The 19359-nt window shown below is 39.9% G+C and overlaps 1 protein-coding gene across 1 annotated transcript in view; it reads right to left on the reverse strand.

The window, feature by feature from the left end:
- Window positions 1-461: 461 nt before the first annotated feature.
- dner (delta/notch-like EGF repeat containing) overlaps window positions 462-19359 on the reverse strand; it is a 74636-nt gene continuing 55738 nt past the window's right edge. Inside the window, exons 8-13 of the mRNA XM_040008527.1 lie at window positions 10841-11074; window positions 6558-6680; window positions 6350-6463; window positions 6049-6180; window positions 2516-2762; window positions 462-1792 (exon numbers count right to left, since the gene is read on the reverse strand). Coding sequence (XP_039864461.1) covers window positions 1681-1792; window positions 2516-2762; window positions 6049-6180; window positions 6350-6463; window positions 6558-6680; window positions 10841-11074 — 962 coding nt within the window. The 3' untranslated portion in view covers window positions 462-1680. The remainder of the gene's footprint in view (window positions 1793-2515; window positions 2763-6048; window positions 6181-6349; window positions 6464-6557; window positions 6681-10840; window positions 11075-19359) is intronic.

Consider the following 19359-nt stretch of genomic DNA (forward strand, 5'->3'; position numbering starts at 1 on the left):
TGACAGTGATAGTAAAACACACTGCAAATTCAGTAAAAGCATACCTGGGTAGAAAAACCACACAGCAGAACTCTATCAGTCATGGACTGGCCTCCCCTCAATTGAGATCATGTGAGATCATGTTGACTGAGAACAAAACAAAAGACAGTCGACATCCGAAGAAGAGCTTTGAATGTCCAGAGAACTATTCCTGAAGACTACTTACTGAGAAAGCTCAGGCTTGCACATGTTTTAATAAATCGCTGCACATAATTCCCATTTTTTTGTTATATTTCTTTTATTTTCAGTTTTGCTTGAGTTTTCACTGCCAGGCCTCCTTTAGAGAGAAGAGACTTGATCTCAGTGGGACTTCCTGGTTAAATAAAGGTCAATAAATCAAACGCTTTCAAACAAGCATCCTGCCCCAAATATGATGCATGTGGTACAGTACACATGAGACACACATAAAGAAGTCACTTATGTTCACTTGAATCTTTATTGTTTACATAATTCAACAGAGATAATAGTTTATCATGTTGCTGCGGTTTAAAACGAGAGAAAAAAATGGTAGGATTAGCTGAGCCTATTGGTAAAACATTGCTTGATCTCGAGAGGAACAACAGAGCTGCACAGACAGAAAGTTTTCCACTGGCAGAACACAGAAGCACATATATTCTGGACTAGATAACATCTCCTCCGTCTTCTCCAAACTAAAGCCAACAAGAGGCCACTCTAGCAAAGAAACTCACATCCAGAAACTAATCGATGCTGCCAACACTAGAGGTGAAATTGTACACTGGGAGGAACAGGTACACTGAGTAGAACCAACTATGTTTCTGTGCAGTGAGAAATATACCTACCTATTATCCTAAATATCACTTAAAAACATACAGTAGGATGGTAGGGTCACAGTACTCCAGCAAACCGACTTTCTGTACTATTCAAACACCACTTAGAAACTTGCATGTAAAGAACAGGACAATATAATATAAAGGGGGGGAGGGGGAAAGGCTGTGACTAGTATTTTATACATTTATGTATTTTATCTACTAACCACAAAATTCCCTAAAGAAAACATTTGGCACAATCTTGACAGAGAGAAATACAAGTGCAATGGGAAGAAAAGAACAACCAACAACTGAGTACAAAGGTTTTAAAATATTTGCAGAGAGAACATCAAATCTAACCATGCACAAAGTAAGGCAACCTACTGCAGATTCTTTCATGTTTTTTAATATAGAAAAAGATACAGTGACAAGTGCACCTATTTCTACAACACCTGTAAGGACTGTTGTCAGCGCTGTCTGCTAAGTTTACGCTTAGAAATGTGGGCTCCCGGGATGCTGGCCCCACCTGCAGACAGACAGTCTGGTGCAGACTAAAGTCATCACTCTATTGTACAGCAGAGATTACTGGTAGTGTTGCCTGTCATCATTAATAACTTAAGTGATGCAAAGAATGCTCTTACGCTACAATAAAGCCTTATTGTGAACTTGGACAGGAAAATAGATGTATCAAATTCCAGATTTGCTTTTTTAATCTACAGTCTATGTTTTGCATTATTTTCTTTTTCCACTTTACATTCAGTTTTCTTTTGCTCTTATTTTAGATTTGTACTGGCATTATGTATATGTGCGTGTGTGTGTGTGTGTGTGTGTGTGTGTGTGTGTACAGCCTGTAATGGTGAAACGCAGTCGTCTTTTACAAATCCTTTGTCTTGATGAGGGTAACCAGTGGCTTGTCATCAGGACTGTAGTCTTCATAGGCGATGGGGGTGGCATCATACATCGCAGGTCTGGACTTTTTCCCAAATCTAATTTAAAAAAAGCCGAATGTTTATCAAATATTGCAGCGTAAGAAGGTGTTTTGAGAGAATGACAAGTGCTTTTAAAGCTGGAGGAGGCAATAACCCAGAAAAAGTACCCAAAAAAGTACAAAACATCCTGACTACCCACCCTACTTTAAAGAGTTAGTTAATTATTGTTCAAGAAAGACAAACAAAAGACAGATAATACTGAAAAATGTTTTTAAAAAAGCACAAGTGGAAGAATCCATGATGCTCTAGCTTTAATTAAAAAATCCCAAAAGTTGACTCGGTGCTCTCTTCAGTTAGACTCTGCCTGCCTGTTAAATGTCACTGTGTCCTAAACTGAACATGCACAGTGTGCAGAGCAGAATTCCAGATTAAGTGCTGTCACAGAGCTGCTGGTGACCGGTAAAATGGCTTTGACAGATCACTCCTGACCTTGGCAGCAGCAATCGAGAAAAACTGTTATGACTGAAGGTTACCGTACCCGTTTCTTCTGGATTTTGAGATATACAAACACGGCGACAACGCATCAAAAAGTTGTGTTGCCGCCAATTGAAAAGAATATTTCTGAGTTAACTTGGTCAATTTTGGATTTCTAAAAAAAAGGGGGGGCAGCGTGGGTGGATGGTAAAACTAACATCCAAGAAATGTAAAATGCGAAACACTCATAAAAACAGCTCATTAATCACAGCAACTGAACACTGACACACAAATCCTGTCACTGACCTGGCATGGCGGATGGAGGCGATGGCGTTGCTGAACTCGCTGTCAATGCTGCGGCAGTTGTAGAACTCCTGGTAGGCGTGGCGGGAGGAACCTTGATACTCGATGCGGCTGATGCGGCAGATGCCCACAATGAGGATGATGAGCATGAGCACGAAGGCCACGCACAGAGCTCCAATTATGATATAGAGGGAATGGCGGGGCATGTTGGTCAAGGTGTCCTCAGTGTGTGCAGGCTTCCACTGCAGGTCTAACACACACACACACCCACACACACACACACAGGGATAGATCTTTGTGTTTTATTATTCATGCATAAGATTCAACCTCTCAAAAAAAAATTCTATGCAGAAATGCAGGTAAAGCTGTAACAGTGCATCTTAATCTCAGAATAATGTGATTTACTATTTCTTTCAGGGTTGCTAACAGCCATAAGATAACAGCCATAATTATATTTTAGCATTAAAAACTTGGTTTAACCATTACAGAAACACACAAGAAATGGTAAAAAAATATATAAATCTGTTACTGTAAATTTGTGTGTGTGTATAAGTTAATAAAGATCAGTCACAAATTTATTTTTTCAAACTGTTTAACCTTCACTGAATCAGAAAAATACGACTCTTGAGATAAAATCTCTTTTGCAAGCGTGTCTTAACGACCATGTTCTGCTCATGTGCCATTCACCCCCCAGGAAAAACACTGAAATATCAAAAGGTTTTTTGATATGATTGCTCACGTAGATATGTACCTGCACAAGCAGGGGAAATGCTTTTTCATTTGTAGTAAACATGGGAGGAAATGTGGGAGGAAATGGAGCTCAAACCACTGAAGAAAACATGTTTCTGCTCGCCAGAGGTGAGTGAGTGGAGTCATATGAGGTCAGGTTTAGCATACTGTCACTGCAGACTCTGCACATTACCACTGCTGGAGTCTCAAGTTTGTCAGCCCTGAAGGGGACCCTCACTTGCCTGGAGCCCCAAGAGTTGGCTGTCTTGCCTGACAGAGTAAGCCACTTCTGGAGCTCAACACTGAATGAAGCCCAGCTGTGAAGTTACAGCAGTGCAAACTGTGCATCGTGTCGTCAGTAGAATTTGTGTGTAGTCAGAAGTTTGTGTTGCATCCAAATCTGCTGGCAGGCATCTTTTTTTAATTCTGCCAAACACGTTTCATGTAAACTGTATGCAATGATTTCTATGTTTCTATGAACTTAATGTCTTCAATGATATTAATATTTATTAGCAAATTGTGTCTGTTATAATACCTCATATTCCAGTGATGAAATGATGATGACCATGTGAAGTTTGCCTTTTCTTCCACGTTTCTGTAAAATGTTTCGCTCTACGTCAGAGACGTGCTAAAGTGTGCTGACCTGCATTGTGTTTTTGGCTGCATGTTTAGGCCAAAACGCTGATTAATCATTTGAAATCAAAGTTTAGGCACTCCCATCCAGTTTGCCAATATACTCTGCTGTAAATCCTGCACTGAAATATGAGGATTGTTTGTTTATTAAACCTAAAAATCAGCATGGAGTCACTGACAGAAGCGCGTCAACATACAGCCTTATATCGTCTTGATGCATTCTCAATCATCCAGGTAAGTAATCTCCAAAAGTTGATTCTGTTCATCTGGACGTAGCGTTTTGTGGGAACGCGGAGTCAAGGAGGCCATTTACATGAAAAGGGAAAGACCATCCCTGAATCGAGGAGGGGGCCTATGGGTCCATCTTTCACCATCTTACAATGCTGTGATTGCAGCCATTCCCCAACTCTCTGTGAATGGTACTCATGGCCACTGATCAGTGGTCTTTGATCAGTGGGTTTTGGTCAGTGGTTGTTGATCAATGGTCATGAGAATTTGCATAATTAAGATTAAGGAACTGACCTCCCCACCCATTGTTCCTTCAGTGGGCTGGTTTCAGTCATTATGCAAATGTACTGTTTATAAGATTGGGGAAACCTGCAGTCAGCTGAGACTGAAGAAGTCACTTGGATGACTGACGAAACGTTTCTCCCACAAAACGCTACGTCCAGATGAACAGAATCAACTTTTGGAGATACAGCCTTATAAATTAGATTTTGATATATTTATTTCAGAAATGATTCCTAATAAGGTGTATGCTGCATCAGACAATAACACAGGTCTGCAACCAAAAAACTGCAGAGGATTTTTTGACTGTTTCTTATTTTTCCTCGCTGAAACTTGGAAAAATATTCCATCACGTCAGGTTTTCTTCAAAGCTCATGTTTTTAGTTTAATTAAGTGTACAATTTCCCTTTTTATACTGAAATCTGGTATCCTATACTTGAGTTAAAATATATCCAATAATGATTTCTTACATTAATTTCATCTTTCTTACAGCGAGACTTGAAAGAAATACAAATAGAAAATGCGAGGAATTGAGGGGGGTCAGTAGGAGGGGGAAGGTATGGTGGGTTTGGCGGTGTGAGGAGCTCAGATGATCATGTCCCAACAGCTTTATTTTGGTCATCGTGAAAGGTAAGGAATCTAAGAAAAATTATGCACAGTTAATTGTAATAAAACACTGATTTTCTTCATCGCTGTTTCTGTTCCAGGGGTCAGAGATGTTCTACAGGACAAGAGTATCTTCACCAACAAGTTTGGAGGTTCTGCAGGTGCTGTTTTGATCTGGGAGCTTGAATTCAAAAGAGCCTCCGTCTTCTTGTGATGATAAATTCTTCTGCGTGAATGTTGCTGGTGAGAGTGAACAGCAGGGAGAAGCAGAGCTGTGTGACTGCAGCCTTCCTGTTCAGAGGTCTCCTCGTGAGTGTCATACAAACACTGATGCTGCCCGTGAGCTTCCTGTTTGTGGTTGGAGGAGGAAGGTCACTTCTTTATCACGTCATCAGGGAAAACTTTGAAGCCTTTGGCTCATTATCAAGCAGCATATCTGCTTCTACACAGGTTAAAGAGCTGACACATACTGATTTAAGAGTTTGCTGCATGGGTCCAGGGGTGTCAAACATGCGGTCTGTGTCCAGGCACTTTAGCACAATAGATGGCTTTGCAAGGCAGATTGTATCTATGGTTTTTCAGCAGAATTTTCTGCTATTCTGACAGAGGTGTAGCCAGCTTTACCACGTAGATGTGAAAATATACGGACACCGAAGAGTATCATTCGTTTTTAAAATCTTTAGAATGGTTTTTTGTTTCTTTTTTGAAGTTTTAAAAAAGATTAAAATCTCTTGTTTTATTCTCAGCCTGCCCACGTCCTGCATTTAGGTGTGAAAATCATATCACAGACGATGGTGCCCACTGAAAAGTCAATGGGTCAAAGGGTTAGTTATCAGGAACCAGGAACTACATTCAAATTTCAACCTCACAGTGGAAAGTCAGAGGACCACTAAAGACAATAAGATTCCGCCTCTGGAACTCGTTGTGTGTGTGTGTGTGTGTGTGTGTGTGTGTGTGTGTGTGTGTGTGTGTGTGTGTGTGTGTGTACTAGCTGCGGCCCAATCATCATTTTATTATTTAGAATAATATCTGATGAGATATTTTCTGACAGGGTGACTTACGGATCTCGCAGCTGGGTCCCACCCACCCAGGTGGACAGTGACAGGTGAAGCCATTTGATTGGTCGATGCACGTGCCTCCGTGGTGACAAGGGTTGCTGTCGCACTCATTGACGTCGACCTCACATTTTTCCCCTGAGCAGACAGGTAAGGTGGCATTAAATGACTTTTATAGCAATAACGTCAACAGCTCAAAGTGAGGCTGATGGATCACAGCCTGACTTCATTTTCCACGCAGCTACATTCATCTTCATCACCAGCCATAATCACAGAAACACGCAGCTGGTCGTCAGGCTGTGCTCACCCAGGTATCCAGGCGGGCAGGAACAGGAAGCATTAAGTCCCGCACTTTCACAGCGGCCTCCGTTCAGGCAGCGCATCTTCAGACATGGGTCCTTGTAGATTTCACAGTGTCTGCCTGCATGCACACATACAAAAAGAGCTTTCAATAATTCACCGGGCAGCACTTTTAGCACTCTAAAACATATTCGGATACACTCACACACACATACCTTCAAACTGGGGTGTGCAGACACACTCATAGGCATTGATGAGATCCCTACAGGTGGCGTAGTTTTGGCAAGGGGCAGACAGACACTCATTGTACTCCTCCTCACAGTACAAGCCATGGTAGCCTTAACAGGACACAGATTCATACAGTTCAGAATAAAATCACAGTCTTTATGAATGATTATGTAATAACAAAGGGTTTGTGTTTATGTGAGACACAGAGACAGAAAGTGTGTATCCTTCTGCAGTGAAACACAGTAATGGTAAAACATGATCATTATTGCAGGAGGTGGAAGCAGGAGACTCGATGAAGATCATTATAACCAGAGCTGGCTGTAATGTAACACATCACTATACTAGTCAAGTAATTACATTATAGCTACTACATTACTACAGTTACATCGAAAAGGTTCTTCAAATATCTACAAATTGATTTTCCTGATTTTCTTTGCATCACTGTGAACATGCATGAAAATATTTTTTATTTAGTTTTCAGGCTCTAATATCTTTAAGACCATACATGTACATTTGAGTAGCTTCATGCTGTTCTTTCTAAAGGCCTTCAAATATGGTATGGTGGGTCACACTACAAAATTTTCCAAGCTCTCAAAGTTTTATTTTGAACTTGAGCAACACTTTAGAAATTCCATAGTAGCAGATGTTTGGATTAGAAATATTGAATGACATCTTAAGTAGATCTCTAGATACGGCTATTTCAAAAGGCTCGAATCCCCCACACTTCACAAAAATATGGAAATGAATAGTAGTAGAAAGCTCAAATTAGACCACTTTTTCACTCTCCTGGAATTTCTTCCATCATAGATGTTTCGTGTGCCTAAAAATAAAAAAAAAAAATTGGCTGACGTATTGGATTTTAAAATCACTGAATATTGGTATCCTTATTGGCCTTATAAATCCCACATCAGTCGGGCTCTATTGTAACAAATTAATTTCTTCAGGGAGTAATTATGTCAAGTGATGCATTACATTTCATTATAGTAGCACGTAATGTGTAACACGTGGTTTTCTTTCAGTAACGACCCCAGCACGAGTTAAAGCTGAGCAGAGGGTTCTTGTAATAGCGCCTCAAAAACAGTTCACACAGCGACAGCCTATCAAACAACCCGTAACATTCATCTTGTGGCACTACGAAGCAATTTCCTCACGCGCCCTTCCTCTGTCACTGTTCTTGCTCTCAGTGCTCTGAGCAGATTAAAAATATTTCAACCTTTTAAGTCGCACTTGACACCAGCATTGAAACCTACTGCCATCAATGCTAGAAGCGCAACATTTTACGTGTTTACCTGACTGAACCGCACACTACAGCATACACAATAACAACTGGACCACCGTATGTGCCTCTGTATTTCTTTACAGGGATTTATAAATTAGCCAACAGGGGTATGAGCGCATATTAAATCAATGTCAAATGACATGCAGTGCACCGTGTTTTCCATAGGATGGCAGCTGTGTACTGAGACCAGCATTAACATGGTCAGCGCATCAGAGCATCAGTGCCTCTTCAGCTGTGTGTTTTGCGCTTTTCATATAGGACGTGTGTAACTTGCACTTCGATTTTGTGGCTACAACAGATGCAGATCGAGTGTTTTCATTATCTCGTCTCCAACTTTGACTGCATCTCTCGGCTGGGTGCAAGTACTGACTGAAGCATCAACAAGCCCTCCTCGGGCTACAGCTAACGTGTGTTTGGGGAAAAGAGAGGAGAGCAATTAATGAGGAGCCCAGTTAGAACCTCCAGGGCCCTCTCTGTGAAATGTCAGTGAAATGTCAAGTGCCTTTCCAAGACTCTGCCTGCTTTCTGTGGGCTGGCAGCCTCTCATGTGAGCAGGATTACAGGAAACAGGAGGACAGATCCTTCAACATATCAGCTCCCCAGAAGCTTTCTTTCAAACAGCCAGCAGGCATTTACACAACCCCACACATCTGCACACCGACACCATGGAGACGGTCACACTGCTGCATTTGTGGACTCACACACACAGACACACACACTGAAATTAAAACTTTAATGCAGACACATAAATATGCCGCAAGCAACTGACATTCTGATGAGGGGGAGAAAAGATCGTTTTGGTCCAAAACACTGCAATGTGTGTGTATCTGTGTGTGTGCGCGCACATGTGTGTGTGTGTTTGTGTGTGAGTGTGATGCTTGGGATGCTAATTACAAATTACCAATTTCACCAGTCCCATTACAGAGGGAGCAGAGGCATTTGATTGGATGGCAGCATCTGTTCAGCTACAAAACACAAACACAGACGACAGACTGGGAGCCACACACACACACACACACACACACACACACACACACACACACACACACACAGCTTCTCCATGGCAACCAGACAACAGAGGATAAGAGGGAAATGAGGTGCGGTAAATGTTACAGGATGATGATGAGAAAGGACAAAAGGACAAGCAGAAGAAAAGAACACGTGAAAGTAACGCAACGTTATGAAAAATAGAAAAATATGCAGGTGGTGTCGCAATAATTGAAAAGAAGTGGGCGCCCGCTCTGCCTCAGAGCACAGTAAGAGCCGTTTGAATAAAAAGGAAGAACATGAAATAAGAAGGCATTATTACAAATCCAAGTCTTGCTGCTCAACATTGATACTGCTTCGTTTCAGGAATTTAAAAAGAGACACCAAAATGTACATTTTAAAACTCTTTGTACTGAAATATCAGGCGCTTTCACAAAAAATGACATTAACATAAGAAAACAAACATAATCTTAGCCCCTAATGCCTAATGTATCATATTTGATGCACGCATACAGTTTCTGTGAGTTTTCCAGACTTCTACATTATCAGTGTGATTTATATGTATTTATTAAAATAAATAAATTCCACACTACATTTTTAAGCAATAAATATGCTGCAAAAATGAATGTGGCAAATATAATAGGAATTAAAAGTCATCTATTCAAATTCATATTAAATTAATGAAAAGTTTCATTGTCACAAAATACAATTTTCTGGCAATTATTTCAGGGTTTAGACTTTAAAGGGTCAAAGTGGACCATTTGCTCTTCCTTATTTTGTGGCAGACATATTTTGTTACAACAATGGATTCTAATATTAAAAGGGCTAAAATCTCAAATATTGAGGTCAGCGTGTGTACAGGTGGAAATCTCCAGACTACTTAAACTCTTGTTTTCAACCGTTTTATTTTTCTACTCTTGACTCAGTGTGAATCACACAGAGGTGATATAGTTAAAATGGTCGTCTCAGATACAGAAGCCCCACCTACCTGCTGTTTAAACCTTTTATTTGTGAGGGGCAGCCAATCAGAATAAAGTAAACTTAAAGGAAGAAGAGCTAAAACAGCGTGTTTCAGACAGAGCGACCAGCTGCTCCTATCAGTTTAGGTCTGTGAATCACATATACGGAGCAGGAAATCAGCTCCAAATAGATCCACTTTAAGCTCTAATTGCTTTCTGCCATTCTTCCAAAGAGACAGGAACTAGATTAGCCGTGTGAAAGGAGCGTGAATGGGAGCATAAAATATGACACTGAGATGGTTACTCCTCTGTACATTTGACTGACAGTGTGTATAAACAGTGAGAAGCAGGGGCAAAGTGTCAAATTATGTTGATGGGCCATTGGGAAAGTCATCATTTTCTCCATCCTAGCAAGGTAATTGCAAGACAATAGATAATGACAAGTCATCATTCCACTCAATTGATTTAATCAGTGAGGCCTCAGCACCAGCAGCGCCGTGCTATCGTCTAAAAAAAACACTCATCGTTGGGGCAGATGACATTTAAACACACCTGAGTCTAAGCCAGGACTACAAGTCACCATCCTTTTACTTATTACAAAGTTTAATGTGCTGGTGGTAAATCCAGATACAGAGCGGAGATTGATCAAAGTAAGGATTCAAGAGGTTTCATGAAGGTTCTTAAAATGTGAATTTCTCAGTGACATCAGTCAAAATCTCATCGGTCCAGGAACTCAGTGGACATGTAGTTTTATTTAAAAATAAAGAGTCCAGCTTCACTCTACTCCCCACTCTACTCTCAGAGGTTTCAGGCTTTTAAGTAAACAAAGTTTCAACTTTTCTACTTGTATGAATCAGCCTATTATATTTCTGGTGCAGTTTAATTCAGCCTTTGTAGCTGATTTGGTTTAATTTTTAATCAGATGATTTAAAAGAATTACCTCCACTCCTCACATAACAAGTAAAACTATCTGAGGATTCATAGATGTCATAAAACTCTTTTAGTTTAAGTAGACCGAGCCCTTTTATGTTAACTATAAGCTTACCTGGCACGCAAAGACACCTGTAGCTGTTTCCCACGCTGCGGCAGACCCCGTGAGCGCAGGGGTTCAGGGCACAGAAGTCCACCAGCTGGGCGCAGGTGGGTCCTGTGAACCCTGCTGTGCAGCTACATCCAAACCCCAGGGGGCCGGGGCCCTGGGCGTAGCATGTCCCGTTATTGTGACAGGGGCTGGAGGCACACGGGTCCACCTTCTGCTCACATGTAGCACCCTGGTATCCTGTGAGAGGGCAGAGAGGGAGCAAATATCCTTAATTTGCTGGAAGGAGAGGCTTAAAGCATACAGCTGCGCTATTACTGGTAAATTGTTAGTTTTGAAGGGAAAGCTTTGGGATTCAGATGAACCTGCTTTCAACAGTGGGTGACACAGCAGGGGCTGTGTTTATGCAAGGCGGGTGGTGCAATCCAATATGTGGCATCTACTTTGGCATAAAATTGCACCCACTCAACTGCCCACTGAAGCAGCTTCTTAATGCAAATGGAACTTCGCAGAAAAATGTTAATGGGATAAAAGAAACTCCTCTACAGTTAAAGGGGATCATAAGTTTTGTTTTTATTTTCTTTGAGTGAACTTTATTGCATTTATAACCACTAACTAAAGGGATGTGCTTCAATTATTCATGCTGCATACGGTGTATTAAATATGATGACAAAGCACCAGCAACCAAAAATATGTACAGAGCAGGACAATAGGATGAAGTCAAATGCTTTCCCTAAAGCAATAAATAAATAAATAAAGACATTTATCATGCAAGAAAATCACAGTAAGTAATGCAGGAGTGCATTAAACAGTCCTGGTTATATTATACTCCTGTAATGTTTTAGACTTAAAAGCATTTTTCTGACGCAGTTATTTCACTTCTTAAATTGTGCATTTGGTACGTATGGTTATATAATTTAAGTGCGCGCAGTTTAAGATTACATGCTATTATTTACTGAAAAGAAAAGTTTAGTATGCAAGAAAACACACCGGATTACTTTTTTGACAAAAGAGGGAGTGAAGCTAAAGTCAGTAAACACTCAATTTACCTTTAAAACTACACACGGAGGAAACACAAAGCCAGGTCCTGTTTATTTGCGTCACTGAATACATCATAAATTAAGAACACATTAAACATTACATATGTAGAAAAACTAGTTTGAATTATATATGTGCTTTTAATGTTTTCAAGTCTAATTCTTTTGTAACACAACTCTGTCAGTGTAAAACTATGTTTTAAATGTTTCAGTAAAAAAGATCAAACGTTTTTTAATGGCAGTGTGTCGCAGTGGTTGGAGGGATTTACGCTAGCCGTTTTCCAGTGCTAGCTTTCTGCTAAGCTAAGCTAACACTCCTCAAACAGAACAAACAAAGGGCAGTATTTGTATGATATGTGGTAGGTCTAATAGAGAAAATGCTCAGGAGAAAGTTAAACTAATTCAGACTTTATATACTCACTGGCCACTTTGTTTGGTACACTTTGCTAGTACCTGACAAGAGCCCATTGTGCCTTCAGTGTATTTTATATTGACATGACAGCCTCACACACTTGATGCTGATTTTTCGGTTGCATAGCCATTATGCTAATCTCCCATTCCACCACACCCCATGGGTTGAGATCTGGTGACTGTAGAGACCATCTAAGTACAGCGAACTCATTGTCATGTTCAAGAAACCAGACTGAGATTATTTGAGCTTTCTGACATGATGAGCTATCCTGCTGGAAGCAGCCATCAGTAGATGGGTATACTGTCGTTATAAAGGAATGGACATGGTCAGCAACAAAACTCAGGTAGGCTGTGATATTTAAACCATTGTCAGTTGGAACGAAGGGGTCCAAACTGTGCCAAGAAAGTATCCAGCACACTATTACACCTGAACCTTTGATACAAGGCAGGATCTATGCGTTCATGTTGTGTATGTTAAATTCTGACCCTACACTTTGGGGGTTAAAGCAGAAATTAAGACTCATTATCACACCAACATTTTTCCAATGTTCTCAGCATGTGTGAACTGTAGCCTCAGTTTCCTGCTGTTAGCTGTTAGCTGATGTGGTCTTCTGCTGGTGCAGGTCAACTGCTTCAAAGTTTGACATGATGCACATTCAAAGACACTCTTCTGCATACGCTGGTTGTAGTGATTGGTTCTTTGACTTAATGTTGCCTTCCTATCAACTTATAGCAGTATGGCCACTCTCCTGGCCTCTGACATTTTCTCCCAGAGAAACGCTGCTAAATAGATATTTTCTCTTTTATGTCTCTTTTTTTCTCTCATTGTGAATTGTAAATGGTTGCGTGTGAAAATCCCAGTAGATCAGCAGTTTGAACTCCAGCAGGTTGTCTCAACCATGTCTAAATGCCTAAACACATTGAGCTGGTGCAATGTGATTTCATGATTAGGTATTTGCATTAATGACCACCTGAAAATGTGCACCTAATAAAGTGAGCAGTGAGTGTAAATTAGAATGCAATAATTTAACTGTATCTACTCAATGTGACTGAAAAAAGAAACAGCACCTGTATGCAATGATCAATAGAAAACAGTTTTGATGCTGCAGAATCAGTCCTCAACAGTGATGGGAATAACGGCGTTACTAACGGCGTTACTTTTTTCAGTAACGAGTAATCTAACTAATTACTATTTCTATCGTTACAACGCCGTTACCGTTACTAACAAGAAAATGTGGTGCGGTCGCACTACTATTTTTCAACAAACAGACGGTTGAAGCTGTCTTTAGCTTGCTGCACCTTATATCAGTTGCATGGAAGCAGCTGTCTATGTAAGTAATCGAGAGCGCGCTCCCGCGGGCAGCAATCACTTTCTGGCAGACGATCACTTTTTGGCACAACACCTGGAGCTAATGGGGCAAAACAATCGCATGAGTGCTGCTGTTTGACTGAGGAAGAATAAAGTAGTCGTGGTAAGCCAATCACATGACCACTTCAAGACAAAGCAACAAGGTGATGTATACCAGTTTATAAATTGTGTTGATAGGCCTCGTAAAACCAGAGTCATGATAAACAATATATACGCAGCGTTTTTTCCTCAATAGTTTCACCACGTTTACTGTCTAAGGACAGCGCAGCAAGCACTCTCTGCTTATGACCAAAAAATAATAAAACAAAACAAAAAAACAGCCCGTTCGTGTTTGTGGAAAAATGTCGACCAATCAAGAAATGATGTGGCGACATGACATTTGGTTGTTTAGGAAGAGGGGAAAGTTTTAGGAGTGATGGCCAGAGAGAGAGAGAGAGAGAGAAAGAAAGAAAGACAGCAGAAAAAAAGAGAGCGAGTTTTGAGAAATTTGTGACGTTTAGCATGTTTGGAGTGTGTAGTTAATGTGTTGTCTTGTGTAGTTAGTGTGTAGTGTTGTGGATAGTTTTGTGTTGTGTGTCAGAACAATGAGGCAACTCCTGTCTCCAGGTAGAAACAGGAGTGATACACCTGCTGCTGTCAGACCTGCAGGTATCAGGCTGTGATGTTCTCCTTTATAGTGGACAGAAATTATTTTTTTGGAGTGGCACAAATAATTTGTGTGGCATCTTATATAATGCAGAACAGCTGATTGTTCTGTAAATAGTTTGAATGGTTATTTAAAAAATGGGTAAAAGGTAAATGGATGCAAATAACTTTGTTGTTTGCAAAACTTGTGCATATGATTTTAAAATTGACAATTTATATTTGCATTTAAAGTTATGAAATATGATTCACTAAACATGTTTGTGGTTGTTACAGTAAAAAATATAACCTTTTCAAATTTTATGTTTTTTGTCTGAATTTAGATCAATTGTGTTAATACAGTGTGTCAAAATGAAAACATAACTGTAAACTAAAGGATGATACGAAACAAGGCAAAGTAAATAGTTTTTAAAGGTGAAATGTAGAGGAAAGTAGTAAAAAAAACTTTTTTTAAAGTAACGCAATAGTTACTTTTCAAGTAATTAATTACTTTTAGAATCTTGTAACTCAGTTACTAACTCAGTTACTTTTTTGAAGAAGTAACTAGTAAATATAATTAATTACTTTTTCAAAGTAACTTGCCCAACAGTGGTCCTCAAAGAAGCAATTCAGCATATTCAGAAAAATGTTAAATTACACCTTGAAGCCTGATTAATGGCTTGTTTTCTATAATATCCTCAGAAAGAAAGAAAGAGAGAGCAAATGGTTTGACTCAAAATGTTCTTTTATCAGTCCCTCTTCCTTAGTCAGGTCACCAAAAAAACAGAGTGACAGCACCTTAACGCACACCGAAATATTGTGTTGACAGGGACATCGATAATGCTACACCAGCATCTCTGAAGGGGCTGAGTCTGTTTCCGTCATGCTCCTCCGTGTTTGTATGGGGGCTCTGTCCTGTGCACATCCATGATCTCATTTGCTGATGTGCCTCACGTGTTTCTTCTTCGCCTCCTCTCATTATCTTGTGAGCCTCTGCCTCTTTCACCTATCTTCCGATTCTAAAAATAACCTCCTCCCGTCACCCCTTCTCCTCCTCCTCCTCCTCCTCCTCCGTGTTCACCTCCCATGAGAACCACCATTGTGCTGCAGAGAGCAGAAAGACACAGTCTCCACGCACATACCTTTTCTTTGTATGTCTTGGTCCTCTGATTCACAGCGTAGTAACTCCCTGTGCTGACTGCACCAGAGTGCACACTCAATTGAACTAATGAAGAGATCTCTCTGAAGCATCCATTGATCTGCAAGACTTTATTTCACCGTGTGAGCAGGACATTTATCATTCAGCAGAGAGGACAGGAGCAATCAGGAGCAGGCAGGGAAAATATCACCACAGCTCTTCTTCCCTTTGCTGCCTCCTTCTCTTTCTGCTTCATCCCTTCCTTTCTTTGGTCCTCTGACTTCTTCCAAGCCCCCTCATCTCATCTTCCTTTCCCCGTTTCTCTCATACAGTTCCAAAAGCGCCGCTGATACCGAACACACACATAAATTTAATTTCCTGATTTGCATTTGTTCCGCTGTGGTTTAATCCCCCGCTTTCCTTCGTATTTAACATATTAGCTCCATTTAAGAACTTGAGCTTCATTTCTCTCTTTGTCTGGTTCAGCTTTTATTTTTTCGGTAACACGTACATTTATCTAAAGAGGCACAACTACACTGTGACATAGGTCCCAGCTGACAGAGAGGAGTCTGTTCGTTCCTGCTGCCAGCATTCAAACTGCCAGGAGTTAACAGTATAAATTTAGCTAGCCTGCTCACTCCTCCACCCTTCTACTTTTGGCTGGAGGCAGCCACAGTGCTGGCGTTCACACTTCACACTTTTCTGTCGGTGTGTGTAAGTGAGAAGAAGTTAATATGACGGTGGTTGTCTCTGTTGAGGATTCAGAGTGCGAAACATGGCCTACTTACACATGAAATTCAGATTAAACATGAGACCTACAGGTTTGACTTTTCCAGCACTTTGGATCAAAGTTAAATTTCCTGCATTCTTCTTCTCAAAGTCTGTCTTAAAACAAGGCTACGTCCAAACAATTAGGTTTTCATTTCAAAACATTTGAAAAGTTTGCAATTTCTGTCCAGATAATAAATCTCCAACTGATACTAACATGCACAAAAAACAACCCAAGACATTCCCTGTAAATTAGGCATGATTGCTGTCATGATCCACAGTCTACAGGTTGTTATCTGCCAGTCAGGACTGAAGATTTGTTTTTTCTTTAAGGCCATGTGACAGGGAAATGATGAAGCAGGTAGGTAAGGACACTGCAAACCTGGACACCTGGCTCATTGTTTATTAAACTCTCTGCTTCTGACCACACAAATTGATAGATTTTTTGGAAGTCTCTGTTTTCAGGAGAAATTATGGTTGAGCTTCTTCCTCTTAGAAGGGAGTTTTTCTTTCACACTGTTGTCAAATGCTTGTCAATTGTTGTTTTTTTCTGTATTAATCTTTACCTACAATATAAGGTACCTTGAGGCCAGGGGCAGATCTGAGGGTGGCATGGATATCAAAGCCATTACTTTACGCATATGCTTTAATCTTAAGAAAACATTCATAAAAGCAGTGGATTATGAATTCCTTTCCTCACTGGTGACCTTGCTCCTTAGGCAGCTGTAGACTGATAATGTGTGTGAGGCCTTCTTTCAGACTGTATATGTATATGTGGTTAAAATACATTAAATGCAGCATGTATACACGTTTCATATAAACATAGTCTGTAACTTTCTTATTGACTTTAACCCAAATAATTAAACATTTCAGTTACATGAATAATGTAATATTTTTTGATTTTATGTACTGTCCTTGCCTATATAATAAATACGTGTGTAGCCCAGTAAGTTTAAAATCCAGAAAGCTACACAACATGTGTTACAGCTCGTGTTAGAAACACAAGTCTAACTCTTCTAACACGTCTAACGCTCTTTTTATTACAAATAATTAAAGTGTCACATGCTTAAATTTACACAAAATGTCAGAAACCTGCACTATCACGAAAACATTTTCTCCAAAAATGTAAACATCATTTTTCATGAGTTATTGGGTTATTACACACGCGTTCATTCATTTCCAGACTGTAACAATCAACCACCTGTGTTGATCTGAAATGCCCCTGGTGTTGATTTAAAATGTACTCTGGCACAATCAAGGGTCGATTGCTGCTTAAAACAAAAAATAAATCTATATCAACCTGTGGGCGATGTTTTCATGTATTCAATGTTAATTGTAGCAAGGCTCAAACTCTTAATGCTAAGTTATTTTAATAAACAATATTGTCATATGCAAAACTAGAGTGACACTAGGGGTGGCAACAGATTATTTTTAGGTTGGGACATGCCACCCCATGCCATCACAGTAGATCCGCCCCTGCTTGCGGCAAGTATTATTGCAATTTGGTGCTATACTGAAAACTGAAAATTGCAAGTGAATGACTTCTACATCAGAGAAAGTGCTGCAGCTGGAACTAAGTACATACTTTGTGTTATTATGAGTCGAAAAGCAGGTATAGATTGGAAAAATGTAGAGATATTTTTGATAACATGATGCTGATTGCAGTAAAAACTGTGGGTTAAAACCAATAAAAACCAGTGGATAGAGATCTCAAACACCAGTTTGGCTGTTTCTTGGCTCAAATTCTCTCTGAAAATTTGTTTTTGTCAAATGCTGCCGGTAGGAAAAACAAACAGGGATGAGAATATCTTGTTTCCCTGTGAGGCGAATCGAGCAAATCAAAATGCAGCTCATGTTGTCGTATTTGCCCTATTGATCCCAAAGCTGATGCATCTCTGATGACAGCTACTGGAGTTGTCATGCCTCCCATCCTTTTACTTATTGCTTGTGTCTGTGCAGACACTGAAAGAAAACTTATATGGGAAGAGATCCTATCTGTGCTCTAAGCAGCATTTAAAAACATGAACACACATCCTCTGCATGTGCCAATTTGGCTGTTTAATTTTGCTTGTACTTCTTTGCCAGTGGAGAAAAATAATAAATACAGAGTGTCTCATTTATCATGGATTGCAGAGCGTTTCTGCTCTACTGGCTCCCAAAAAGAGAGAGAGAGAGAAGAAAAGCTGGAAAGCCAGTGTTATCGGTCCATTAAATGGTTGTTATCAGCTGTTATCACTCCCATTGATATTACACAGCAAATTCAAAAGTGTTAAATGTTTTGGTGTTAGTAGTCTTCTTGCAAAAGTAGAATTAATTTTACTCTAAGTAGAGTCACATTCTTTTAATGTAACTCTGAGGTGTAAAATGATAGTAGTTAAAATCGAGTGTTAAAAATGAGTGTTTCTATGTCAAATCTGGAGGTGTTACAATGGAAACATTAACTCTTGACCTCTCAATTCTTAACTCCTACAGAGGCTATGACACCAATAGAGTAAAATCACAGACTCCGCCCCCAGCACCATAGACTCCAATCGAAGCTGAAGTGAAGCTGTTTCAGAACATTTTGCTCTACATATTGTTGTTTGCCATGCTTGGTAAGTCATTTTTTCAAAGATTGTTTCAATTATTATTATGAGCTTTTACTTCTGTGGCTCTTTGGAGTTGAGACAAAGCTGTGTGAAAGGCATTAGCCATGTTGCTCAATGATAGCATAATATTCTGTTTTAGCTAGCTGAAAGGTATTGTTTGCGGGCAAATACCACAGCCTTGAAAAAAGCTTGCATGTGAATTTTCAGTCAAGCCTTTGGTCAAATACGCCTAAAACAATGTGTAGAATGTGAAATGTTGGTATAATGGTGCTACTTGAAGCCTGAAAACGATCGCCCATAAAAAAACCCCAAAAAAACCCGAGCAAACAGCAGTAGCAGATGTCCTGACTGGGTTCTACGTTAGCATAGATCCCTCCAGAGTTTTGTGCACACTCTTTAGGTAAAAATGAAAAAGGTTGAGGTTTTACATTTAGTTCCGTATTACCTGTTGCCTGTGTCTTTGTCTTTTGGGAAAATACTTTACACAAGGAATGGCTCAAAAATGATTCCTTTTTTTTACTGTGCTGGAATTGATTACCGGATTATTTGTGCCATTAATTAGTGTCAACTAATTTTTATTCAATCTCCACACA

Source organism: Simochromis diagramma, unplaced genomic scaffold (genome assembly GCF_900408965.1).
Source record: "Simochromis diagramma unplaced genomic scaffold, fSimDia1.1 OVJJ01000344.1, whole genome shotgun sequence".
In the NCBI taxonomy this organism is placed as follows: Eukaryota; Metazoa; Chordata; class Actinopteri; order Cichliformes; family Cichlidae; genus Simochromis; species Simochromis diagramma.